The following is a 27,364-nucleotide window of genomic DNA, read 5'->3' as shown; positions in this document are numbered from 1 at the left end:
GGGCCGCGCCCCCACGTGACCCGCGCACGCGCTGTGGGCGGGGCCGTTGCGGGACCCGCCCCCCCGGCGTCCCGAGTGCGCGTGCGCAGTGGTTGCCGTGGGGGACCAGGGAAGCGTATGCCTGCCAACGACGCAGACGCAGAGTGGCTTGGCGGGCTGGGGCACGTAGTGATCCCACACAACCGGGCTTCCCCACTGCTACGGGGTGTTCAGTGTTTCCGGAATAAACATGCACTGCGAGGCCTCGGAGCCCGTGGCGGACGGGGGAGCGGAGCAGGACTGCGCGCGGGAGCCGGGCTTGGAGCCAGCCGTGGAGGAGTCGGCGGGTGACCACGGGAACGCAGGCCAAGGGGGCCGCAAGGAAGGTGCCGACAGCCGCCCCAGGGAGGCGAGGGGGGCGACGGGCTGCGCCCAGCACCACACACCTAGTCTTCACAGCCAGCAGTAATAGTAATAATAATAATGGCGGCCGACACTTACTAAACGATGCGTGCCGTGCGCTCACTGCATTCGAGCCATACACTCTCCCTCTGCGGTAGGCACTCCTCTCCCCGTTTCATACAGATGAGGAACCTGGAACTTAACGAGGTTATAGGACTTGCTCCAAACAGATTACCCTCAGCCAGTCAATGACAGAAGAGACTCACGCCTGGACAGTCTGACTCCAGAGCCCAAGCCCTCACTGAACACACCATTCTCCCCACCGCCCAACTTTTTAATGTTTTGAATGTTTCCCTTTATTGCCGTCACCATGTAAGATCAAAGGCTCTCTCCCCCTCTAGATGGCAAGCTATGTCAGGGCAGGACATCCTGATTGAACTGGCAGTGTCCAGTGCCTGATCTATGGTAGACAGAGTGAATGACGAGCTGGTGCTTCTGAGGTGACTCCTCACCAAAGTTTTCCGGAATGGGCTTAGAAAACAGCCTCCCCTCCCGCTTGGCTTGGACCGTAAGGGAAACTTTTTAGGGACTGGTAAAGAAACTACTTGATTTGTGTCTCATGTTTTGAACCCAGCCAACAAATATAACTTGAGCATTGACTGTCCAGGCAAGCCCTGTAAGAGTTGCTGTAGGGAAGCCATGTTGCTCTGTGCACAGACACAGGTTTGAAGCCACTCCTGCTGGGTTCACACTACCGTTCTGCAACTTGCCGGTTTTATGGCTGTTTGCCCAGAGCTTAAGCTCTCTATAGGGCAGTCTCCTCTTTTGCAAGCGAGATAGTTATAATTAGAGTGTCTGGCATACATTGGGCCAGTAATAAATGGCAGTTCTTGTTATTAATATAACCAATCAATTATTATGTATATTGAGCACCTAGTCTTTATTCCACAAACCTTTATCTGGTGCCTCTTGTGGCTAGGCATTATATGCAGTGGGAAATGGGAAATTATAAGATACAGTCCCACACACGGAGTGTTTAATCTCATTCGGTAGGCCACAGGGACACCCAGAGAGCAGCAGCAAACGGCCCTTAAGATTAAGTGCATTTGAATCAGCCAATTTTAATTGACCTTTAAAAAAATATAAGTGCATTTGAGCGTGTTCATTTTCTTTCTACCAAAGATATTCCCATAATTTTTGTTTCTTCTTGTGTGTTTTTTGAGAGCTTGTTTTTAAAATTGAAGTATAGTTGACTTATAATATTATATTAGTTTAGGTGTACAACGTAATGAGTCAAAATTTTTATAGATTATATTCCATTTACAGTTACTATAAAATATTGGCTGTATTCCCTTTGCTGTACAATACACCCTTGTAGCTTATTTATTTTATAGATGGTAGTTTATATTTCTTAATCCCCTACCTCTATCTTGCTCCTCCCTCCTGTTTTGAGAACTTTTTTAAAAGAACAGAGAACATTATAATAAACACCCATGTATCACCACCAAGAATTGAAAATGATTAGCATTTTAATCATATGTACCTCAAGTCTTTTTTTTTTTTTTTTCTTTTTGTGGTACGTGGGCCTCTCACTGTTGTGGCCTCTCCCGTTGCGGAGCACAGGCTCCGGACGCGCAGGCCCAGCGGCCATGGCTCACGGGCCCAGCCGCTCCGTGGCATGTGGGATCTTCCCGGACCGGGGCACGAACCCGTGTCCCCTGCATCGGCAGGCGGACTCTCTACCACTGCGCCACCAGGGAAGCCCCCTCAAGTCTTTTTTTAAAGAAATAAAACATTTCAGATAAATGTGATGTTTTTTTGCCTTACCCCACCTCTATTCCTAGCCCCATTCCCTTCTCCCCACCTCCAGAATTTTGTGTGGGTTCTTTCAATCTCATCTGTCTCTCTCTCTTCCTATCCTATCTATCTACCTATCTATCTATCTATCTAAAATGTGTCCTTAAACAATGCATAGCATAGGTTTGTGTGGGTTTGATTTATGTAAATGATATCCTGTGCTTATTACGAAACTTGCTTTTTTCACTCCATATGTGTTTCTGAGAATTATCCATATTGATTGACATAGCTCCAGTGCATTCTATTCCAAGGCAGAATAATAATCTGTTGCTTTATTTAACCAGTCCCTATGGATGAACATTTGCATTGTTAATAGGTTTTGGCTGTTACAAGTAATGCAGAAGTGAATAACTTCGCACACGTCTCTGTGTCCAGCTGTACAAGAGGTTTTATCAAAGATCTGCCTAGAAGTGAAATTTTCATAGTCCCTTATCAGTGCTTTGAAAATCACTGTGATACGTTTAAAGAGTACCGGTTCCACGCTAAAAGCAGACAGTTACTCATCAAGTTGAAATTGGGGGACATTTTTTATACATTTCTCGATCTCTATAGAACCAATCTCTTTATTTTACAGAAATTAATGATCCTAAGGAAACATGCGTGGGTCCTTCGGACACTTCCTACCTCAACAAGCAGAAACACAGTGGTGACAGCTGGTCAGAGGGTCACTTAGCACAGCAAAGAGATGACAAAGAAGATCGTGGCCCCAGGTACGCGGTGTGCTCTTGCCACTCACAGCACGACGCTTTTACCCACTAAGGTGGATGTTACAATCACCCCTTTGTCCAGATAAGGAAATTGAGGCTCACAGAGATTAAATAGTCGGCCCCATGTCTGAGGATTAGTGGCAGAGGCAGGATGGCGTTGCTCTGTGGCTTAACTAACCACAATCTATACAACTTTAATGCTGGACCTGGAGAGAGAGAAACATTAGTAGTTCTTGATGACACAAAGGTATTTCTATTAGAACACACTTTGCAGTTTTTGAGAAGGCTGAAAGTCACAATATTGGATGAGGCCCTGAAAGCTGTAAACAAAGTCATCGGGCATATAGAATATTGTGGAATTTGTGGACGGAATGGGTGTGGCAAAGAATTTATGGGATATATTTTACAGCTGACAAATTGAAATAAATTTCTTGTTTATGTTTTTCATTCAACAGAATGACTAAAAATTTTCTGCAAAAACTGTGCAAGCAGCACAAGCTTTATATTACCCCAGCACTGAACGATACGCTGTATTTACACTATAAAGGTAAGGGTCTGGTGGAGGCGCTACCTCATGTCAGGTGGAAAGACTCTAGTGGTGTTAAGAATTACTTGCAGGGATCATCTGGTGTTCTTTTTTTTTTTCTGCGGTACACGGGCCTCTCACTGTTGTGGCCTGCGGAGCACAGGCTCCGGACACACAGGCTCAGCGGCCATGGCTTACGGGCCTAGCCGCTCCACGGCATGTGGGATCTTCCCGGACCAGGGCAAGAACCCGTGTCCCCTGCATCGGCAGGCGGACTCTCAGCCCCTGTACCACCAGGGAAGTCCCATCATCTCGTGTTCTTAACTTATATTTAAGTAGAAATTTCAGAGTTTAGTGGAGATGCATGGAAAAGCAATAATATTTCTTTGAAGAAAAAGTCTTACGTGACTGGAGTTAATACGGGTTCAAGGGAAACACATTGGTATCTTTTATTTATATTTGCTAAAGGACTCATACTTTTTCGAGCCAGTAGCTACTTGTAAATACTTTGGGCTTGGGAGGGTTACGTTGTGAAGGACTGTGTCAGTGTCCAGTATCACACATAAACTTAAGTTCAGGTTCATAGACAGGGCTATTCTAGCAATGAGGAACCAGAGTGATAACTCCCAACCTTGTGCTGAACTTGGGATGGCCACCCTGCTTCATCAGACCATCTTTATGTTCATTTGTTCAGTAAATGTTTACTGAGAGCCTTCTGTGTGCCGGGCAAGTGCTGAAGATACAGAGACGGATATGGTAAAGATGCTTTTGGTGTCTTGGGGGACAGGGCGGCCACTGTGAGGAGGTTCACGCTGTACCAGGGAGATTCACGGAGGGCTCCAGCAGCACAACTACTCTAAAGGTGTGGAACGACCCCTAACTGGTCTCCTCACATCCACGTTGCCCCCTCCAAAATCCTCCACCCAATGTCTAGGCGTAACAGTGATAAGATGACTTAGGAGGGCAGACCCCAGAGGACCAATATTTAAGAGGTGGGAAGAAGAAGAAGACCCAGTGGGTTAGACCAAGTAGAAAGAATCAGAGAGGTAGAAGAATTAGGAGAGAGATATGCCTATATTATCTACTGCTGCCTAACAAATTATCCCCAAACTTACCAACTTAAAAAATTATCATTATTTGATACTGTTTCTGAGGGTCAGGAATCTGGGAATGACTTAGCCGGGTGGTTCTGCCTCATGGTTGCTATTACCCTTTTTTAATAAAAACTTTTGGTTAAAACTTTTCAGGCAACAAAACAAATGACTTTGAAAAAGTTTTGGTAATAGCAGGTGCACCGTGAATTACAAATCTATAATGAGTCACTCAAGGAAACAAAAATGTTTGTTCTCCTCACCTTAAATGTGGCTCGTAAAACTGAAAAATACTGTACAACCAGACCCGAAGTTTGGACTGGCTTCAGGTACATCTGGATCCATCCTGGTGCTTACTGCATATCTTCACGAGGCTGTTTCTCCCCTTTCCTTGGCCCTGCTTTCCCTTGTGCTCATTCATTTCAGACAGGTCACCCCTCACTTCTCCCCACTCCCAGGCGAGAAGGGAAGGTGGCTGCTTCAGTGTTAGGCTCCACCCTACCAGGCTGGCAATTCTAGCAGAAAGTTACCTCTTTCCAATGGAGCCAGCAAAGCTCCCCAGGATTCATGAAGGTTGGCTCCACTTGGCTAAGCGTGACCAGCTCCCTGCAGAGAGCCATGGGGTAGTATCAGGACAGGGATGTCCCTCCAAAGAGGCAGTGGTGTAACTGAGGAAGGACATGTGGATGCTGGGCAGATAGGCAGAAAAGAGGGTGACCCCTGTGCCTCTGAGTGTGTAGAAGCTTAACCCACTCCCCCTTCCTCCCCACTAGGCTTTGACCGCATCGAGAACTTGGAAGAGTACACAGGGCTGCGTTGTCTCTGGCTGGAGTGCAACGGAATACAGAAAATCGAGAACCTAGAGGCCCAAACGGAACTGCGATGCCTCTTCTTGCAAGTGAACTTGCTTCATAAGATCGAGAACCTAGAACCTCTGCAGAAACTGGATGCTCTCAACATCAGCAACAATTACATCAAGACCATTGAAAACCTCTGTAAGAAGGCCCTGACGTGGCGGGGCGGGGCGGGGTGGGGCGTTCTCTAGGCCCCCCGCGTCCACCGCCATTTCCTAGCGGAGGTCCTTAACATTCTTTTCCACCCGTGTCGCTTACTTCTGCCGACCTCCCCTTCCAGCCTGCCTGCCGGTCCTCAACACGCTCCAGATGGCCCACAACCACTTAGAGACCGTGGAAGACGTTCAGCATCTCAAGGAATGTTCGAAACTCTGTGTCCTTGACCTTTCCCACAACCAGCTGAGTGACCCAGAGATCCTGAGCATTCTCGAGAGCATGCCCGACTTGGTAAAACACACACACGCACACAACTTGCGTTATCTTGTGTTCTGTAGACAGCAGATCTCTTTTCTCTTTCCCCTCCCTCCCTTCCCCCTTCCTTTCTCCCTGCTTTCTTTACACCCATCACACTTTTTTTTCCTCTCTGTATTTTTAGCTGGAGTGTTTTCAAGGCCAGATGCCGTATCGTTTCACCCACAAATATTTCAGTGTGTATTCTTGACAGATAAGGACTTTTTAAAAGCATCATGACAATACTATTATTATATCTAAAATATTATCAGAAGGACAGTTAATAACCAGTCCATATTCAGTGTTCCCCATTTGTCTCAAAACTGTGCTTTGACTGTTGGGTTTTGCAAATCCAAACCAGACCCACACATCACATTTGGATTATGCATCTCTCAAATCTCTTGATCTATCACAGTCTCCCCTTGGCTGTTTTCACACACACACACACACACACACACACACACACACCCCATAAATCTGTAGAAGAAACCGGGTCCCTCCTCTGGTTGTCAGCCACATCCTGGATTCAGTTGACTGCATCCTCATGGTGTGGTTTAACGTGTTCTGCTGTCCCCAGTATCTCTTGTAAAATGATGGTGGAGCCAGAGACCTGATCAGATCCAGGCTCAGAATCTAACTTTGAGGTTTGCTGTTGCATCAGTCAGGGCACCTGTAAGTCTGGTCGCCTCTCGTTTTGTAACTTTAAGCTTGATTCGTGGGTTTGGCTGCTGTCAACCAGATCCAGCCTTCATGAAGTCCCTCATCACCCCTTCCCCTGATCATTTCTGCAGCTCCCGATGCATGTTGCCTCCATGTGTCATTTCATTAGGGGTCACACAGTGACCGTATTCTAAGTCTCTTATTCCTTCTGCACCTATTAGCTGGAATGCTTCCACAAAGAGCAGTTTTGCTCATCCATTCATGCCTCCCTAATATAAAGTCCATATAGAAAAGGCTGGGATAGGGACTTCCCTGGTGGCGCAGTGGGTAAGACTCCACGCTCCCGATGCAGGGGGCCTGGGTTTGATCCCTGGTCAGGGAACTGGATCCCACATGCATGCCGCAACTCAGAGTTCACATGCCACAGCTAAGGAGCCAGTGAACTGCAACTAAGGAGCCCGTGAGCCACAGCTAAGGAGCCCAACTGCCACAACTAAGACCCAGTGCAACCAAATAAATAAATATTTTTTTAAAAAGAAAGAAAAAGCTAGGATAAATGCTTGGTTTTTTTTTCTTTTTATGTATTCCTTTTCAGAGAAATGAGTCAAGAACGTAGGAACCTCTAAAGGTGACAATGAGGTTGAACCTCTAAAGGTTCACGTTATCACCGTGAACACAAAGATTTATAGATACAGTATTTGATATGACTTAACCCTTGCTGTCATTTTAATTTGGGGTGATTGAATGGTCCCATCTTCTGGCCTGTGGCAACCCCTCCAGGCGGCTCCTGTGTCCTTTGGACTCCACTCCAGCAGCCTTTGATGACTTCCTTGCTTTTTAGTGTATATGTGTTGTCATGTGAACTAGGAAAAAATATTCCAAATAGCACACAAAAAACTTCAGTTCACTGTTTACTGCTTAGGGTATGGATAAGAAGGAAAAAGTAAGTCCATTTAAAGAAAAACAGTAAGCAAATCATAGTTCAAGAACAATCTGTAGGGCTTCCCTGGTGGCACAGTGGTTGAGAGTCCGCCTGCCGATGCAGGGGACACGGGTTCGTGCCCCAGTCCGGGAAGATCCCACATGCCGCGGAGCGGCTGGGCCCGTGAGCCATGGCCGCTGAGCCTGCGCGTCCGGAGCCTGTGCTCCGCAACAGGAGAGGCAACAACAGTGAGAGGCCCACGTACCGCAAAAAAAAAAAAAAAAAAAAAACCCCAAAAAACCAATCTGTAGAGCAGACTGTCACCAAAGACTAATTTAGAATTTATATTATCACCAGTATATGGGGATAATATAAAGCTGTATTATAATACCATTTTTTGGCCTGGCTGCCATAACAAAGTACCAGACTGAGTGGCTTAAACAACAGAAATTTATTTTCTCATGATTCTGGAGGCTAGAAGTCCGAGGTCAAGGTGTCAGCAGGGTTGGTTTCTCCTGAGGCCTCTCTCCTTGGCATGTAGATGGCGATCTTCTCCCTGGGTCCTCATATGGCCTTCTCGGTGTGTGTCTCTGTGTCCTAATCTCCTCTTCTTACAAGGACCTATTGGATCATGCCCCACCCTAATGACATCATTTAATCTTAATCACCTCTTCAAAGACTCTGTCTCCAAATACAGTCACATTCTGAGGTGCTGGGGGGTTAGGACTTTAGCATATGAGTTTGCTGGGGGGAAGCAATTCAACCCATAACAAGAACAGTCTGCCTTGTGGTTGTTTTGTGATGGCTTTTACATTCTCCATACACACGCAGCCCTTTAGTCCCTGCCCCTGGGGCACATTGCTCCCCCCACTCAGCCCCACAGAACAGGTCACTTGAACCAGTATATTTATTTTCCTGAACAAGAAAAATCACTTTGGATATAAAAAACATTTCACCAGTTTAGGCAAACCGATGTTAAATGTTTCACCCACATGTCACCTTGACCATTCACCTTCTTGAGTTTCATCGGCAGGAGGGGAGGTGACAATATTTAAAGAGGGGTGAGGACGGCGCACTGGCACTGCTGTGTCGCTTTCCCTTTCCTGGTCCCGACTTGACATCCAGGAGACCTATAAGCTTGGAAGTAGATAAGCAGGCACTTTGCATCCTATGCCCTCAGTCACCACTTCTTATCTGTCTAGCTGCTGTGTACATTTTCTTAAAATGGGTCCTGGCTGGGAAGGACAGAAAATGATCAATTGGAGATTAATTTCAGTAAAAGAGATTGGTCCAGCAAAACTAATGCAATCACTGCCCTCGGGTAAAGGCCTCAGGAAGTGTTTTCCAGTATTGTTCTGGAAGGACAATGAGATTTAGGATCTGAAGTTCAAGTGTAATAGAAGAAAGGGCTGCCCAATTCTCGGGACAGTTCTGATGGCACAGAAACAAGGAAAGCCTCTGCCTTCTCTGATGTCGTCTTCGTGATTTGATGTAGACACTCCCTGTTTATTTATTTATTTTCAGAGCACTGCACATATTAAATGTTTTAATCGCCTCCATTTTTCAGTGATTAATGTGGTTCTGCCTGTGTGCTTCCAGCGTGTACTGAATTTGATGGGAAACCCAGTGATTAGGAACATCCCTAATTATCGAAGGACAGTCACTGTTCGACTAAAACATTTAACATACCTGGATGACAGACCAGTTTTTCCAAAGGACAGGTAAGGAAGCAAAAAGCCTTTTGATCATACTTAATAGGTAATAGTTGAGCGTACTCAATATTAAACTTTTAAAAATTTCTGATTTTTGAGCATTTCCACACATCATTAAATATTTCAGTGAAATAGGTTTAATGGCTTACATGATTGTTTTTAATAGGAAATTCCCTGTTTTTGAGCACTTGTTCATAGATTTTTCATAATCCTTTGATAATTATCCTTCTATATAAGTCTCTGATCTCATGGCCGGTTATTTCCTTAGCATGGAACCCTGAGTTGTATTATTGGATTAAAGGTAAAGACTGTGGTTTGAGACTTTTAAAAGGTATTTTAAAATATTTTCTAATTGTTTTCTAGAATGTTTGTATCAACTTATAACTTCCCCAGACACAGCCATGTAAAAAACAAAACAAAACCTTTGCCAGGCCAATTGATGAGTGAAGGTGGTACCTCACTTCATTTATTTATTTAATTTTTCATTTATATTTTGGCTGCATTGGGTCTTTGTTGCTGCGCGCGGGCTTTCTCTAGTTGCGGTGAGCAGGGGCTACTCTTCATTGCGGTGTGTGGGCTTCTCATTGCAGTGTCTTCTCTTGTTGCAGAGCACGGGCTCTAGCACAAGGGCTTCAGTAGTTGTGGCTCACAGGCTCTAGAGCGCAGGCTCAGTAGTTGTGGCACACGGGCTTAGTTGTTCCACGGCACGTGGGATCTTCCCAGACAAGGGCTTGAACCCGTGTCTCCTGCATTGGCAGGCAGATTCTTAACCACTGCGCCACCAGGGAAGTCCCAGTACCTCGTTTTAATTTGCATTTTTGGGTAACTGATGAAGTTGGTCATTTTTACTACCTTTGTCGGGCATTTATGTTTCCTTCTCTATGAGTATTGCATTCATGACTTCTTCCCAGTTTCCTTTCGGGGGGATGCTTTTTCTTACTGATTCATAAGAGCTCTTTGCATATCAAGAATATTGAACCCGGGACTGCCATGTATATCATCACTGCTTTTTTTTTTTTTTTTTTGCGGTACGTGGGCCTCTCACTGTTGTGGCCTCTCCTGTTGCGGAGCACAGGCTCCGGACGCGCAGGCTCAGCGGCCACGGCTCACGGGCCCAGCCGCTCCGCAGCATGTGGGATCTTCCCGGACCGGGTCACGAACCCATGTCCCCTGCATCGGCAGGCGGACTCTCAACCACTGCGCTACCAGGGAAGCCCCATCACTGCTTTTATCTGGGTTTTTAATTTACCTTTTTTTTCTTTTTGGCCGCGCCTCGTGGCTTGCGGGATCTTAGTTCCCCTACCAGAGCTCAAACCCTCGCCCTCGGCAGTGAAAGCACAGAGTCCTAACCACTGGATTTCTAGGAAATTCCCTTAATTTACCTTTTGACTGAGGCCACTATTCATTCATTCCAGCTTAGAATAAAACTTCAGTAACTGGGATGGCCTGAAGGGAAGTGCAAATCTGAATTTTCCAACACTTAAAAAGAAACGTAGCTGGTAGTATGTTTTTGAACTCACATATTTTAGTCAAACTAACACAGATTTCAATCGGAAGGGGGAGCCTCCACTTGGACCACATAAGAGAACCAGGATCCCTGCTTCTGGGCACTCAGGCCGAGATGCATCCGTTTCCCCAGCACCGAGCCCTGGGTGTTCAGGGCGACGGCGGGCGGGCAGGGCCTGCGGGCAGACCTCCAAGCCCAGCTCTGCAGCTGCGGGTCCTGTGCCCGTGGCTGAACGCCAACCTCCCCAGCTTCAGGTTCCTCATCTGGAAGGTGGGGACAATACCGACCGCGGGGTCCTTGTGAGTATCTGTTAGTATCATGTGGGACTTAAGCAGGTACCAGCTGGTAAGAGGAGGGAACCAGCGGGAGAGGCCGTCCCAGAGGATTGTGAATCTCCACACTGCGGCAGTGCCGACCAGCAGGGAAGTGTAAATGGGAACCTGAGCTGGGCCCTCAGCAGGGAGACCCCCGCCCTGGACGGTGCAGCATGACTTCTCTTCAGGAGTTGGGTTCACCTGGGTTTGAAGCCTCATTCCAGCACTCTCTAGCTGTTCCACACTGGGCCATACTGGGCCCTTGACGTTCTCTCCACCTGTGATGCTCTTCACAGGTGTTTGCAGGTGTCTGCTCACCTGTCATCTTCTGAAGATCTCCGTGACTGACCACCTAAGTAGCACCTTTGCCACTTCCACCTGCTGTCTCTTCAGCCTGATTTCTCGAGACACATCCGCCTCTGACTTACTTGTTTCCCCATAAAAGGGCAGCTCTAACAGAGCAAGCGATGTCATCTCTTATGTTACCTGCTGTATCCCCAGCCCCTAGAACAGTTCAGCCATTTCAAGTGTACAATTCAGTGGTTTTTTAGTATGTTCACAGAGTTGTCCAACCACACCACGCAATCAATTCTAGAATATTTTTATCACCCCCAAAAGCAACCCTTACTTATTAGCAGTCACTCCCCAACCCCCCTGGCAACCGCAAATCTACTTTCTATCTCTCTGGAGTTGCCTATTCTGGGCATTTCCTGTAAATGGAATCATACGATATGTGGTCTTTTGTGAATGGCTTCTTTCACTGAGCAGATTTTTAAGGTTCACCCACATTGCAGCCAGTGTCAGTAAATACTTCCAAAATAATGCTGTGAAATAATATTCCATTTGGAAAGCCCACATTTTATTTTATTTTTTTATACAGCAGGCTCTTATTAGTTATCCATTTTATACATGTTAGTGTGTATATGTCGATCCCAATCTCCCAATTCATCCCCCCACCGCACCCCACCGCTTTCCCCCCTTGGTGTCCATATGTTTGTTCTCTACATCTGTGTCTCTATTTCTGCCTGGCAAACTGGTTCATCTGTACCGCTTTTCTAGATTCCACATATATGCATTAATACACGATATTTGTTTTTCTGTTTTTCTCTTTCTGACTGACTCTTCACTCTGTATGACAGTCTCTAGGTCCATCCACGTCTCTACAAATGACCCAATTTCGTTCACTTTTATGGCTGAATAATATTCCATTGTATATATGTACCACATCTTCTTTATCCATTTGTCTGTCGATGGGCATTTAGGTTGCTTCCATGACCTGGCTGTTGTAAATACTGCTGCAATGAACATTGGGGTGCACGTGTCTTTTTGAATTATGGTTTTCTGTGGGTATATGCCCAGTAGTGGGATTGCTGGGTCATATGGTAGTTCGAGTTTTAGTTTTTTAAGGAACCTCCATACTGTTCTCCATAGTGGCTGTATCAGTTTACATTCCCACCAACAGTGCAAGAGGGTTCCCTTTTCTCCACACCCTCTCCAGCATTTGTTCTTCGTAGATTTTCTGATGAAGCCCATTCTAACTGGTGTGAGGTGATACCTCATTGTAGTTTTGATTTGCATTTCTCTAATAATTAGTGATGTTGAGCAGCTTTTCATGTGCCTCTTGGCCATCTGTAGGTCCGCTTTGGAGAAATGTCTATTTAGGTCTTCTGACCATTTTTGGATTGGGTTGTTTGTTTTTTTTTAATATTGAGCTGCATGAGCTGTTCATATATTTTGGAGATTAATTCTTTGTCTGTTCATTCGTTTGCAAATGTTTTCTCCCATTCTGAGGATTGTCTTCTTGTCTTGTTTATGGCTTCCTTTGCTGTGCAAAAGCTTTTAAGTTTCATTAGGTCCCATTTTTTTGTTTTTGTTTCCATTAATCTAGGAGGTGGATCAAAAAAGATCTTGCTTTGATTTATGTCAAAGAGCGTTCTTCCTATGTTTTCCTCTAAGAGTTTTACAGTGTCCACTCTTACATTTAGGTCTCAAATCCATTTTGAGTTTATTTTTGTGTATGGTGTTAGGGAGTGTTCTAATTTCATTCTTTTACATGTAGCTGTCCAGTTTTCCCAGCACCACTTACTGAAGAGACTGTCTTTTCTCCATTGTATATCCTTGCCTCCTTTGTCATAGATTAGTTGACCATAGGTGCGTGCGTTTATCTCTGGGCTTTCTATCTTGTTCCATTGATCTATGTTTCTGTTTTTGTGCCAGTACCACATTGTCTTGATTACTGTAGCTCTGCAATATAGTCTGAAGTCAGGGAATCTGATTCCTCCAGCTCCGTTTTTCTCCCTCAAGACTGCTTTGGCTATTCAGGGTCTTTTGTGTCTCCATACAGATTTTAAGATTTTTTGTTCTAGTTCTGTAAAAAATGCCATTGGTAATTTGATAGGGATTGCATTGAATCTATAGATTGCTTTGGGTAGTATAGTCATTTTCACAATATTGATCCTTCCAATCCAAGAACATGGTATATGTCTCCATCTGTTGGTATCATCTTTAATTTCTTCCATCAGTGTCTTATGGTTTTCTGCATACAGGGCTTTTGTCTCCCTAGGTAGGTTTATTCCTAGGCATTTTATTCTTTTTGTTGCAATGGTAAATGGGAGTGTTTCCTTAATTTCTCTTTCAGATTTTTCATCATTAGTATATAGGAATTCAAGAGATTTCTGTGCATTAATTTTGTATCCTGCTACTTTACCAAATTCATTGATTAGCTCTAGTAGTTTTCTGGTGGCATCTTTAGGATTTTCTATGTATAGTAACATGTCATCTGCAAAGAGTGACAGTTTTACTTCTTTTCCAATTTGTATTCCTTTTATTTCTTTTTCTTCTCTGATTGCCGTGGCTAGGACTTCCAAAACTATGTTGAATAATAGTGGTGAGAGTGGGCATCCTTGTCTTGTTCCTGATCTTAGAGGAAATGGTTTCAGTTTTTCACCATCGAGAATGTTTGCTGTGGGTTTGTCATATACGGCCTTTATTATGTTGAGGTACGTTCCCTCTATGCCCACTTTCTGGAGAGTTTTTATCATAAATGGGTGTTGAATTTTGTCAAAAGCTTTTTCTGCATCTATTGAGATGATCATACAGTTTTTCTTCCTCAATTTGTTAATGTGGTGTATCACATTGATTGATTTGCATATATTGAAGAATCCTTGCATCCCTGGGATAAATCCCACTTGATCATGGTGTATGATCCTTTTAATGTGCTGTTGGATTCTGTTTGCTAGTATTTTGTTGAGGATTTATGCATCTATATTCATCAGTGATATTGGTCTGCAATTTTCTTTTTTTGTAGTATCTTTGTCTGGTTTGGGTATCAGGGTGATGGTGGCCTCATAGAATGTTTGGGAGTGTTCCTTCCTCTGCAATTTTTTGGAAGAGTTTCAGAAGGATGGGTGTTAGCTCTCCTCTAAATATTTGATAGAATTCACCTGTGAAACCATCTGGTCCTGGACTTTTGTTTGTTGGAAGATTTTTAATCACAGTTTCAATTTCATTACTTGTGACTGGTCTGTTCATATTTTCTATTTCTTCCTGCTTTAGTCTTGGAAGGTTATACCTTTCTAAGAATTTGTCCATTTCTTCCATGTTGTCCATTTTATTGGCATAGAGTTGCTTGCAGTAGTCTCTTAGGATGCTTTGTGTTTCTGTGGTGTCTGTTGTAACTTCTCCTTTTTCATTTCTAATTTTATTGATTTGAGTCCTCTCCCTCTTTTTCTTGATGAGTCTGGCTAATGGTTTATCAATTTTGTTTATCTTCTCAAAGAGCCAGCTTTTAGTTTCATTGATCTTTGCTATTGTTTTCTTTGTTTCTATTTCATTTATTTCTGTTCTGATCTTTATGATTTCTTTCCTTCTAGTAACTTTGGGTTTTGTTTGTTCTTCTTTCTCTGGTTCCTTTAGGTGTAAGGTTAGATTGTTTATTTGAGATTTTTCTTGTTTCTTGAGGTAGGCATGTATTGGTATAAACTTCCCTCTTAGAACTGCTTTTGCTGCATCCCATAGGTTTTGGATCATGTGTTTTCATTGTCATTTGTCTCTCGGTATTTTCTGATTTCCTCTTTGATTTCTTCAGTGATCTCTTGGGTATTTAGTAACGTATAGTTTAGCCTCCATGCGTTTGTATTTTTTACATTTTTCCCCTGTGATTCATTTCTAATCTCATAGCATTGTGGTCAGAAAAGATGCTTGATATGATTTCAATTTTCTTAAATCTACTGAGGCTTGATTTGTGACCCAAGATGTGATCTATCCTGGAGAATGTCCCGTGTGCACTTGAGAAGAAAGTGTAATCTGCTGTTTCGCGATGGAATGTCCTGTAAATGTCAATTAAATCTGTCCGGTCTATTGTGTCATTTAAAGCTTGTGTTTCCTTATTAATTTTCTGTCATGATGATCTGTCCATTGGTATAAGTGAGGTGTTAAAGTCCCCCACTATTAGTGTGTTACTGTCGATTTCCTCTCTAAAGCTGTTAGCAGGTGCCTTATGTATTGAGGTGCTCCTATGTTGGGTGCATATATATTTAAAATTGTTATATCTTCTTCTTGGGTTGATCCCTTGATCATTATATAGTGTCCTTCCTTGTCTCCTGTAACATTCTTTATTTTAAAGTCTATCTTATCTGAAATGAGTATTGCTACTCCAGCCTTCTTTTGATTTCCATTTGCATGTAATATCTTTTTCCATCCCCTCATTTTCAGTCTGTATGTGTCCCTAGGTCTGAAGTGGGTTTCTTGTACACAGCATATATATGGGTCTTGTTTTTGTATCCATTCAGCAAGCCTGTGTCTTTTGGTTGAAGTATTTAATCCATTCACATTTAAGGTAATTCTCGATATGTAGGTTCCTGTTACCATTTTCTTAATTGTTTTGGTGTTGTTTTTGTAGGTTCTTGTCTTCTGTTGTGTTTCCCACTTAGAGAAGTTCCTTTAGCATTTGTTGTAGGGCTGGTTTGGTGGGGCTGAATTCTCTTAGCTTTTGCTTGTCTGTAAAGTTTTTGATTTCTCCATCAAATCTGAATGAGATGCTTGCCGGGTAGAGTAATCTTGATTGTAGTTTCTTCCCTTTCATCACTTTAAATATATCATGCAACTCCCTTCTGGCTCATAGAGTTTCTGCTGAGAAATCAGCTGTTAACCTTGTGGGAGTTCGCTTGTATGTTAAATGTCATTTTTCCCTTGTTGCTTTTAATAATTTTTCTCTGTTTTTAATTTTTGTCAGTTTGATTACTATGTGTCTCAGTATGTTTCTCCTTGGGTTTATCCTGCCTGGGACTCTCTGCACTTCCTGGACTTGGGTGGCTATTTCCTTTCCCATGTTAGGGCCGTTTTCGACTATAATCTCTTCAGATATTTTCTTGGGTCCTTTCTCTCTCTCTCGTCTCCTTCTGGGACCCTTATAATGTGAATGTTGGCACGTTTAATGTTGTCCCAGAGGTCTCTTAGGCTGTCTTCATTTCTTTCCATTCTTTTTTCTTTATTGTGTTCTGTGACAGTGAATTCCACCATTCTGTCTTCCAGGTCACTTATCCATTCTCCTGCCTCAGTTATTCTGCTCTTCATTCCTTCTACTGTATTTTTCATTTCAGTTATTTTATTGTTCATCTCTGTTTGTTCTTTAATTATTCTAGGTATTTGTTCTTTAATTCTTCTAGGTCTTTGTTAAACATTTCTTGCATCCTCTCGATCTTTGCCTCCATTTTTTTTCTGAGGTCCTGGATCATCTTCACTATCATTTTTCTGAATTCTTTTTCTGGAAGGTTGCCTATCTCCACTTCATTTAGTTGTTTTTCTGGGGTTTTATCTTGTTCCTTCATCTGGTACATAGCCCACTGCCTTTTCATCTTGTCTTTCTGTGAATGTGGTTTGCATTCCACAGTCTGCAGAATTGTAGTTCTTGATTCTGCTGTCCGCCCTCTGGTGGATGAGGCTATCTCAGCCCACATTTTCTTTATCTATCAGTTGATGGACATTTGGGTTGCTTCCACTTTTTGGCTGTTGTGAACAGTGCTGCTATCAATGTTCGTGTGCAGGGTTTTGTGTGTGGACATTTGTTTTCAACTCATTTGCGTAAATACTTAGGAGCACGATTGCTGGATTATATGTAAGATTGTTTGCTTTGTAATTGCCAAGCTGTCTTCCATGGGGCTGTGCCATCTTGCATTCCCACCAGCAATGAAGGAGCATTCCTGGCGCTGCACATCCTTCCCGGCATTTGGTGTTGTCAGTGTTCTGGATTTTAGCCGTTCTGTCGAGTGTCAAGTGGCATCTCATTGGTTTAATTTGCACTTTCCTGATGTCCTGTGATGATGCGCTTACTTGCCGCCTGCCAGTCTTCTTTGGTGAGGTGTCCAGTTCTTTTGCCCACTTTGTAAAATGTGTCTTTTTTCATTTTTGAGTTTTAATGGTTCTTTGTATGTTTTGGATACAAGCCATGTTTCAGTTATCTTTCTTGCAGATATTTTCTCCCAGTACAGTTTGTCTTCTCATTCTTTTAACCTCTTCCCGCTTTTAAGTCATCTTTGTATTAATGAGTTGCAATAGGTCTTTATATATTCGAGATACAACCCCCTGATCAGGTATATGATTTGCATACCCATTCTGTGGGTTGCCTTTTATTTATGGTATTCTTTGCACGACACACATTTTTAACTTTGGTGGAGTCCAATTTCTCTATTTTTTTCTTTGTCACTTGTGCTCTTGGCCTCGTATCTAGAAGGCTTTGCAAACCATTAGACTTTACAGATTAAAAATGTGCACGTGTTAATACGTATCCTTGCAGTCCTATATCCTGTGCCTTTAGTTTGATTTTGGGGAAGATGTGCAAGTTTGGTCAGATAGTATATGTTTTGGATTTACTTCGAACCTGTGACAATTCAAACCTCCCCGATTTCTGGGGTGTTCTTGTTTCTTTGTTTTTTGTTTTTAATACTCCTAAACAGAGCTTGTGCAGAGGCCTGGGCACAAGGAGGGTACAAAGCTGAGCAGGAGGAGAGACAGCAGTGGGAGAGCAGAGAGCGGAAGAAGATCACAGACAGCATCGAGGCCTTAGCCGCAATCAAGCGCCAGGCTGAGGAGAGGAAACAGCAGAAAGCAAGCCAAGAGCAAGGTGCATGCCTGAGACACAAGGAGGACCCCAAGCTCCGTTTAGATTAAAAATCTGGGCTGTTGAACTCACAGTCTTTCATCTCAGGGATTGGGGGTGGGGGGTGGGGGGTGGGGACCATTCGTTCACGTACCTGCAGATCCATCTGCCCTTGACCTCATGCAAGGATGGTGCTCAGGGCACCTTATTAAGTAGGAACCCCCTTCCTCCTCTTACACCCAGTAGAAGAGCCAGAGTCTCTATGTGTGCTTTTAAATGACATTTAGTGTTTTTCACCTAATTACAAAATGTGAATATGCTACACATAGAAAACATAGAAAGGCAAGAGTAATAACAGTATCATAGCAAGAACCACTCAGTATTCAGTGTGGGTATTTCCTGGCTTTTCCCCACGCATGTAAAACATATGTATTTTTTAATAGAAAAAAATGGCATAGCTCTATTGCTTTCTTTTTTATATATATAAATTTATTTATTTAACGTATTTATTTTTGGCCACATTGGGTCTTCGTTGCTGCACGCAGGCTTTCTCTAGTTGTGGGTGAGCAGGGGCTACTCTTCTTTGCAGTGCACTGACCTCTCATTGCGGTGGCTTCTCTTGTTGCGGAGCACGGGCTCTAGGCGCGCGGGCTCAATAGTTGTGGTGCATGGGCTCAGTAGTTGTGGCTCACAGGCTCTAGAGCGCAGGCTCAGTAGCTGTGGTGCACGGGCTTAGTTGCTCTGCGGCATGTGGGATCTTCCCGGACCAGGGCTCGAACCCACGTCCCCTGCATCGGCAGGCGGATTCTTAACCCTGTGCCGCCAGGGAAGCCCCTGGCGTAGCTATATTGCTTTTCGCCTACTCTTTTGAGTCAGTATAATAGTACGGTCCCATAAAATAGATGTTCCCCTGTAGCATGGTTTTATTTCCCTTTTGCCAACTTTTAATTTTGATATTTTTCAAGTTTTTAGAAAAGCTTAAAGAATAGTTAAAATGAACAGCTGAATTGTCTGTTTAGATCGGATGGTTGTTAATATTTGGCACACACAGGCACACACACACACAGTCTTTCCTGTTCTGCTGACCTATTTGAAAGCAAAGGCAGACATCGTGGCCCTTAACTCCAAATACCTCAGTCTGCGTCTCCTAAGAGCCCCCTGCACAGTTTTCTAGTGGCTGTGTCCTGTGCCAGCAGTGCATGCGCTAGGCATCCCCCTGGTGGACTTTCAGCCCGTGTATTTAGCACCTAAACAGCACTCTGATGACCATCCCGGCAGTGCACTGCAGGTCCCCCTTGTCCTCCCAGGACGTTCCCAGCTCTCTGTGGACTTCTGCTCAGGGGAGATGCTCGCGCCAGACAGTGCCAGGGACTTGGGTGCCACTGTGGAAGGGGAGGAAGCACCTGAAGAGGACAGAGAAAGGTGGCAGAAGACGGAGCTGTTTGTCAAGGAGAGCTTCGAGGCCAAGGACGAGCTATTCCCAGAAAAGTCAGAAGAGTCGAGTCTCCCGGAGGAGCTGCCTGTGGATGCTGACGGGGAGCCAGGAGTGGCGCTCCCTGCCAAGGCCCCGCCACCGAGCCCCGGAGCTGCCTGGGAAGGTAGGTGGTGGAGAACAACAGGGGTGTAGATGGGCCAGCACCCATCTGCAGGCCTCGGGTTTCCACTTCTGACTGCTGAGTCTGCAAGTTATCTAGAACCACAAGGGGAGCCCGGACTGCATTTCTAGTATCAGCTTCAACAAGGTGCAAAGAAATGGGTGAGACGCTAACAGTGTATTTTATCTAACCCAGTACATCTAAAATATAATCATTTATATCATCATAAAATTATTCATGAGATACTTTCCCTCTTTTGACACTAAGTCTTCAAAATCCAGCCTGTATATGCCACTTATAGCACATCTCAATTCACATGCTCACTTTTGAATGGTTAAGGTGAAATGCAGCTCTATGAAAAGAAGCAAGTTGTTTTGGGCTGCTTCATTTTTTCAATTGAAATGAATTAAAAGTATATACAATTAAATAAAATTTAAAATCCAGCCCCCCAGGAGTACTGGCCCCACTGCTGGCCCATGGCCACAGCTACCACAGTGGATGACGGTGATCTAGAACGGAAGCCCACTGGCAGGTTCTCGCCAAGTTCCTGGGGTCCTGCTGACTAACAGATAAACCCAGGACTCGGCCCTGGACACTGCCCATTACTGCTGTGTCTGTGCAGCCCTGGGGGACCCGAACCTTCTGTTCCCAGCCTGAGCAGGATTTGAGGTGCATCTGGGGAGGTCAGCTGGTCTGGCCCCCACTGTCTGGGAGAGACCTCGAAGTAAGCCTAGTCTCTAGACTGCCGAGGGGGCAAAGGCCACACCCCAGGGCACCAGAGATGGGTGAATTATCCTTCCAGCTGAAGATAATGGCAGGGCAGACTGTCCTCAAAGATGAACTCAACTGAGCTCTATTTTCATTATTCTTTTCAAAACCTTACTGGCCACTCCATACCCCGAAACAATCAGTGCTCCATTATTCACTGGGATTTACTACCCACCCCGCTTTTGTTCAGTAACATCTGAAAAATGTATCTTGTACCCTACAGTCTTTAACAAGACGTCTGTGGGAAATAGAAACGCACCTTCGGAAGGAGGGGTGGTGTAGGGAGTGAGGTGACCTGTGACTGTGCTGACATCCATGGCCCTGGCCCCCATCAGGGATGCTGGAGCTCATGAAGTCCCCAGGGGTTCCAGCAGGTGAGGCAGGAGCAGTGGGCGGAGAGCAGGGAAGGAGCAGGAAAGTGCGTGGGAGTGGAGAACAGGCTCCCGGGGAGGGGACATGCCCCGCCCATCCCTCTGACGCCCTCCTCACACTTGTCGGGTGGCTGCAGCGCCGCTCCTCTTCTGACTTTGCCATGAGACTGTGGCTGGAAGGCATCTGTGAGAAGCGTGACTTGTCTTGATTTAATTTCCCTTGGGAGGCACTGAAGCCCTGCTTCCTGTGGCTTCTGGCACCACTTTGCTGGATGGGATTGTAGACCCTCCAAGACCTGGGCACTCCTTGGTTTCTGGGAGAGAATTTCTACTAGACAAGGGTCACGTTTTCCCTCAAGCTTCCCACAGATGGCGATGTTATAGGTTTTGTTAGTTATTTAAAAGGGGCACTAATCATGTATTAAACACACGGGGAAAAGAGCATCCTCTGAACTACTGATGTAGGTGTTGGCACGTGTATTCTGAGACCCAGATACAGGGTTTTGCCTGCATCCTCACTCCCCCTCCGGTAAGTTTTTTGCCTTGAAACCGCACCTAGCCTAGAAGCAGAGTCTTCTATGAGTGAAACCATCAATTGCCTTCCTGAACGAAGGGCACATTTAACGAGGAGCTGGCAACCTGCGGCAGGTCGGAAGAGGGAGGCGCAGCCAGATGTTTATCTAACGTGTCAGCCGAGGCCATGACTGCCAGCTTAGCCTCCCCCAAAATCCCACGATCAGGTGCTCTCACTAGTAACCCATGTTACTGAGTTGGCAACTGGGGCTCAGAGAGGTGAAGTAACCTGCTCCACGTCACAGAGCAAGTGATAGTGGGGCAGGACTGAAGCCAGATCTGCCCGCACAGACCAAGCTGGTCTCCACCTCGATTCACTGCCATCCTCCCTGCTTTTAAGCCCCCACGGCCTTTGCTGCCCACCCCTCCCCCATAGTCCCCTCCCTACTGAGCTAAGCCCTCTGGGTGTCCCGAGTCCCAAGAGGGGAGCTGGGCTGTCAGAACAAGGAGGACCCTCTTCCACGCGAGTTACTCAACCCCAAGAAAAGCAAATCTAAATATAAAAGCCATCTGTTTTTAAGAAATCACTTTTCCATTTAGCTTTCTTGCATGGCGCACAGTCTTCCCTTACAAGTCACGAGGCCTAGTGAAGGATGCAGGAAATTAGGAGATAAACAGTACGAGCAGCTTTGCTGCGTTCCCTGGGCTCATCCTCTCTCATCATGGAGTCGGGAACCAGGGAAGGCTGACTGGGGACCGAGTCAGGGCTCGGAGGCTTGAATAGCTCCCCATCCCGATGTTGAGTCTAAACAGGACCAGGGGAAACGTGATGTGAGCGCATACGTCATGGAGACACACGTTTCCCATCTCTATCTGATGACACTCTGTCTAGGGGAGCCTTAGCTTCCTTCCAGTGGTCACCAAAACGGCACAGAGGATGATTCACGCATTTCACTAAAACACTCTGTGAACAGGCGAGGCAGCGAATTTTCTAGACAGACACCCTGAGGTCAAACCCAAGTCCAGCCCCTTAACCGGCTGGGACACCTCAGGCAAGCCACAAAACCTCTCGGAGCCCGTTCTAGCCCCTGCGAAGTGGGAACAGTCTCTGCCGTGGATCGCATGAGGCAACGTGAGGAACACACCCAACAACTAGTCTCTTCCCTGCCTCGCCTTTTCCTGGCACACAAAGCCTAGGCAGGTAGGTTTTAGGAAACAAAGGGTCTTGGCAGCTGCCTGGACTAGAAGCTTCTGCTGGCTGGGAAGCTGGACGCCACGGCACCACGAGCAGGACACAGGGGTCCGGGGGAAGGGCTGGTTGGAGGGGAAGCAGACTACTGTCGTAATTAGAAGCTGCGAAGCCACGGGCACAGCCAAGTGGAAGAGACCACGACAAACCGGGCCTGGGAGGTGGGCCTGGGATCGTCCACAGCAGCCCCGGAAGCCCCTGCCCACTTCCTTATATCATTCTTTTTTTTAACGTCTATTTATCTACTTTGCCTATTTTATTTATTTTCGGCTGCTTTGGGTCTTCATTGCTGCGCGCGGGTTTTCTCCAGTTGTGGCGAGTGGGGGCTACTCTTCGTTGCAGTGCGCGGGGTTCTCATTGCGGTGGCTTCTCTTGTCACGGAGCACGGTCTCTAGGCGCACGGGCTTCAGTAGTTGTGGCACGCGGGTTCAGTAGCTGAGGCTCGCGGGCTCTAGAGAGCAGGGTCAGTAGTTGTGGTGCACGGGCTCAGCTGCTCTGCGACACGTGGGATCTTCCCGGACCAGGGACTGAACCCGTGTCCCCTGCACTGGCAGGTGGATTCTTAACCAATGCGCCACCAGGGAAGTCCCCCTTGTTTCATTCTAAACGGGTGCCCCAATGTGGCTCTCGAGTCAAACTGGGCACGGCCAGTCCTCAGGGTGGACAGCGGACCAGCGTGTTGTGAGCAGAGCGGGGCCATTCATCTTTAATCACGGAGACTGGAGAGGAAGCAGAGGGCAGGATAGGAGGGCCCTGGGGGAGGAAGACAAGCCCTGTCTGGACTCCACGTTCCACAGGCAACCCTGCGGTGACTTCACAGGTCTCCCTGACGCTCGTGCGGCAGGAGGGGCTGTGAAACTTGGCCTTTGGCACCACGGCCTTTCTTTCTTCATCTCCTGGCCCATCAATCATGCCTTTTCCAAGGTTCCTGCGTATTCTTCACAGATTCCTGGCTGGTGCTTCCATCTCCAGGCTCCAGAAAGGGGGCGGCTGTCTCCCTTTCCTTTCAGACATAATCTTGTCCTAACCTGGGATTCTTGCAGCTCCTGTCACAGGGGCTGGAGGCTTTCGGACCCGAGGGCTTTGTCCTTCCTCTTGGAATCGCCTTAACCTCAGGTTTACCCGTCTGTCCACCGTGTATGAAACTAACTCCAAGATTAATATAACTCTTTGTTGTTCCTTAGAATCAGCTCCCCAGACGGTGGCCACTGAAAGTGCATCAGGTACAGAGCTCTGTGGAGCTGAAGATTTGGAAGCCATCAGACTGGAGACGAAGGAGAAGCTCTTCATCGATGTGCGTAATTGGTGCATCTGCAGAGAAGTATCTGCGGTACAGCCGGTATCAGATCAGGCACAAAACCTCCAAATCCTCGCTGCCCAGAGTGTGGCCCTTGGGCCAGCAGGCATGGTCTCCCCTGAGGGCTGCTCAGAAGGCGGAACCCCGGGCCCCACCCCAGACCCACTGCTCAGGACCTGCAGTTAATAAGCCCTCCCCCAGGGGCGTCTGTGTCTGTGCCCCTTCAAGACTGAGAAGTGATGGCCCAGGCTGAGTCCCCTTGAACTACATCTACAAAACTCTTGCCGTGTTTTCCCCGAGGAAGCTACACTGAGCGCAGCTCCGTCTGGCGAGCCTCTCCCTCTGTGGACAGCTGCCCGTCTTCCTGGCCTGACTGTCCAGCGGCCCGCCCCCTGGGGCTTGTTCAGTGAGGGGCCGCCTGACCTTGGGACTGATCACAGCCCGGAGCACGGCCCTCCTCCCTGAAGCCCTTCCACTCTGATAACAGTCTGACATGCTGTGCCCACAGGAATGGGTCTCTGGGGACGTACACACTTTGCCATGACCCCCGGGAACGGTGCTTTGGTGGGGCGAGGGGTGGGGGCCGGCGACCCCCACCTGTAGCCTCACACCCTGCTCGCCCGGAGGACGGCCCGCCTCTCTGCCCACGAGTGAGCTCCTTCTGTTCAAGCCTGTGTGCAGCTTCGCCTGCCCTCGCCCGCTTCTTCTATAAACTCCTACACGGGTGTTTCATTCCCAACCTCACAATTTCACGTGGCTCAATAAGTGTTCAACTGCGTGCAGCCAATATTCAGAGTGGGTTTCTGGTTTTCTGGGCCTGCACATACGTATGACAAAAACAAAAGTGGGCAATTCTTCCCTAACATTTGATAACTGACCGTATACAGGACCCCAACACTAAGCTGGCACTGACCTTCCTCTTTGTCCGGCACTATTTTAAACACATCTTGTTATCGATTGATTTAACCCTTCCAATAACTCTAAGACATAGGTACCATTGTCATCCCCATTTTACAGATGAGGAAATTGAGAAATACAGAGGTTAAGCAACTTGCCCGAGGCTCCACAGCCAGGCAGCGTGGCTCCAGGGCCCACACAGCTAACCACAGCCCGCGCCTGCCTCACACGCTGGACGGGGTGCTATAGATGGAGATACCCCGATACACAACACAAAACAGAAAAACCCCCCTAGTCTGGGGGAGGTCCAAAATAGACTCGTTTTATGCCACAGAGTCCTAAGACAAATTTGTGTGCAGGAGGTACGTCTCCCCACAGATGAACGGGGCGAGTAACACCAAAGTGAAGTGGAGAAAGAGGCGGAAATTTCTGAAACATGTCACACCTTGCAAATCTCTTTCACTGATCAGATCCAGGTACCTGGTGTTGCCTCGTGCGTGTGTTTCGAGCGTGCACGTGGCCTGAGTGGTCTGGGTCACTCTGCGGGCCCCTCCACACTCCGAGCACGTAGCGCAGGCTTGGTTAGCTGTGTGGCCGCGTCTGTCCCGTGGACTGGGCGTTGGGAGCGTGCCCTCCTGCTGACGGGGATCGTTTTCTCTTCCAGGACCTGCCTGACTTGGAAGACGTGGATGCAGGCGGATCTCCGGGAGACCAGCACGAGGTGACCTCTCACACATCCCCCCAGCCCCACCTTCCCTTCCAGCCCTGTCACTGACCAAGTGTCTCGGAAAGCTGCATGCCCTTTGTGCTTGAAGCCTCCTCACCTCACCTAAGGAAATGCGGCTGTTTACTGCTGCTCCCCTCTCTGAGGTTTCACAACTACCCACTTCGGTTTTTTTGAACAGATCTTTTATCACTGATTTTTAATAATCATGTTCTGTATGTAATTACCTGAACATTTTTTCTATCCTTTTGATGTATCTGTATGTTCATCTAGTGAATGTCTGTACCACAGCAACACATGGGCAGGGGAAGGGAGGCAGGAGAGCATAGAAAGCCCTATGGAGACCTCTCCCAAGGTGACCCGACCCTCCTCCCTCTGGCGGTACTGAGAGCCAGTGTGGGCCAGCCCCGGGAGCCCCAAGGAGAGGGAAGCCTAAGGTGTAATCTCAGGGCAGGAGCTCGTCATCGAAGGAGGGACACAGGGGACCACAGTTCCGTGGGGGCCTGACCTCCAAAGCACGACTAGGTGGCCAGGTGAAGGTGGAGCCCGTCAGAAGCCAAGGCTCACAGATGAACAATTCAGGGACCCAGGAGGGTGTTGGTGCAGCAGGAACAGAGTGGGCGAGGGCCGTGCCACACGGAGACCTGACGAGGACCCGAGGGAGTGGAGACCTGGCTGCAGAGCTCACCATGGCCTCCAGGGCTCACAGATGGCTGCCAAGGAGTGTCCATCCTGAGGCCCGACTTTCAAGCAGCGAGTGCTGTGCTCCCTCGGGCCCACAGTGTGATAGATTAAAAAAGCCGAATTAGCATTGTGCATTTTAGAGACTATTGTGAAAACAGAAATGTTCAAATACATTTTTTCTTTTAACAGAAGATGTGCTTTCCAAAGATTACAGCCATCTCGAGCCTGAGTGACGACAATGACCCTGAACTAGACTACACCTCACTCCCAGTGCTGGAAAACGCATCCACAGACCCCCTTTCCAGTATATTTGCAGTCTCCAAGGACACCTCCAGGAAGGCCGAGACGGAGACGCCCTTTACAGGCATATTCAAAGCAGGAGCAGAGAGGGACTTGGCAACCCACAGGAGAGACACCAAGGCCCCTCGCCCACTGATTCAGGAGCTGGACGATGACGAGCCTTCAGGGCAACCACCCTGGCCCCCAGCCTGCAAAAGGGAAGCCGCGCCAGCCCCATGCAGTGAGGACAGGCATGGGGACCTGCTTCTGGCCTCCCCTCCAGGTACTGTCACCCAACTTTCAAGGCTACAGGGGCCAAAAGCTTCTCAGGGGGAAATGGACTGTGGACCACCCAAACCCAGAGCGGGTGGCCACCTGGGCCTTTGCCCTAGGAATCCCATGTTCTCAGAGCAGGTCACTCACGACCTCTCCAGAGACCACGGAGATCGCTAGAGCATGTTCCTAAGTCGCCGGCCGGGGCCAAGGAGCTGCCAGACTGACCCCCTCCCCGACCTTCCCCATCCTTGGCCCTTCCAGACTAAGGCTGCTGAGGGAAGGAGGGGACCGGTGATACCGCAGCTGGGAATATGGGACAAAATGAGGGTGACGGCTGGCCGGAGGGTGTGGGTCGTCCACGTGAAGGCCCAGGACCGGGATGAATGACTGTGAGATGCTGCTGGCCGGGAAGCAGGCGGGGACGGCGCCCACAGTGCCCGGCTGGGTGGGACCGGCAAAGCCACACCCTGATGTGCCCGCCGGCCTGGCGCTGGGGCCTGTGCCCATGACCAGGGAGAGGCACTTTGGGGGAAGCTGGCTAGTGCTTGCTGGTCCCAAGCGCACCGGGGGTAGCTCTGTGTTCAGCTTTGTCCCTCCGGGTATCCAACTCGGGGAGCCTGTTGAACACAGACGA

At 47.1% G+C, this 27,364-nt stretch overlaps 1 protein-coding gene across 1 annotated transcript; it reads left to right on the top strand.

Annotated features, from left to right (window-relative positions):
- Positions 1 to 179: 179 nt before the first annotated feature.
- DNAAF1 (dynein axonemal assembly factor 1) lies at positions 180 to 26,962 on the top strand. Its single transcript, XM_029209113.1, has 11 exons — positions 180 to 365; positions 2,813 to 2,948; positions 3,401 to 3,492; positions 5,336 to 5,557; positions 5,697 to 5,863; positions 9,048 to 9,169; positions 17,935 to 18,101; positions 19,385 to 19,675; positions 23,758 to 23,867; positions 25,432 to 25,488; positions 26,365 to 26,962. Exons 1-11 carry the CDS (start codon positions 230 to 232, stop codon positions 26,905 to 26,907), a joined length of 2,043 nt encoding a protein of 680 aa, XP_029064946.1. The 5' UTR covers positions 180 to 229; the 3' UTR covers positions 26,908 to 26,962.
- Positions 26,963 to 27,364: the final 402 nt, after the last annotated feature.

The sequence above is a fragment of the Monodon monoceros genome, unplaced genomic scaffold (genome assembly GCF_005190385.1).
Source record: "Monodon monoceros isolate NGI ecotype Baffin Bay Population unplaced genomic scaffold, NGI_Narwhal_1 Super_Scaffold_10, whole genome shotgun sequence".
Taxonomy (NCBI): Eukaryota; Metazoa; Chordata; class Mammalia; order Artiodactyla; family Monodontidae; genus Monodon; species Monodon monoceros.
This window is presented reverse-complemented; position numbering and strand designations above follow the sequence as displayed.

Bases quoted from the DNA above. Each gene is read 5' to 3' on its own strand.
- DNAAF1 (XM_029209113.1), top strand. From the start codon at position 230: ATGCACTGCGAGGCCTCGGAGCCCGTGGCGGACGGGGGAGCGGAGCAG. The intron at 9,170-17,934 runs GTAAGGAAGCAA...ACTCCTAAACAG, and splicing joins CCAGTTTTTCCAAAGGACAG to AGCTTGTGCAGAGGCCTGGG. The intron at 23,868-25,431 runs GTGCGTAATTGG...TTTCTCTTCCAG, and splicing joins AGGAGAAGCTCTTCATCGAT to GACCTGCCTGACTTGGAAGA.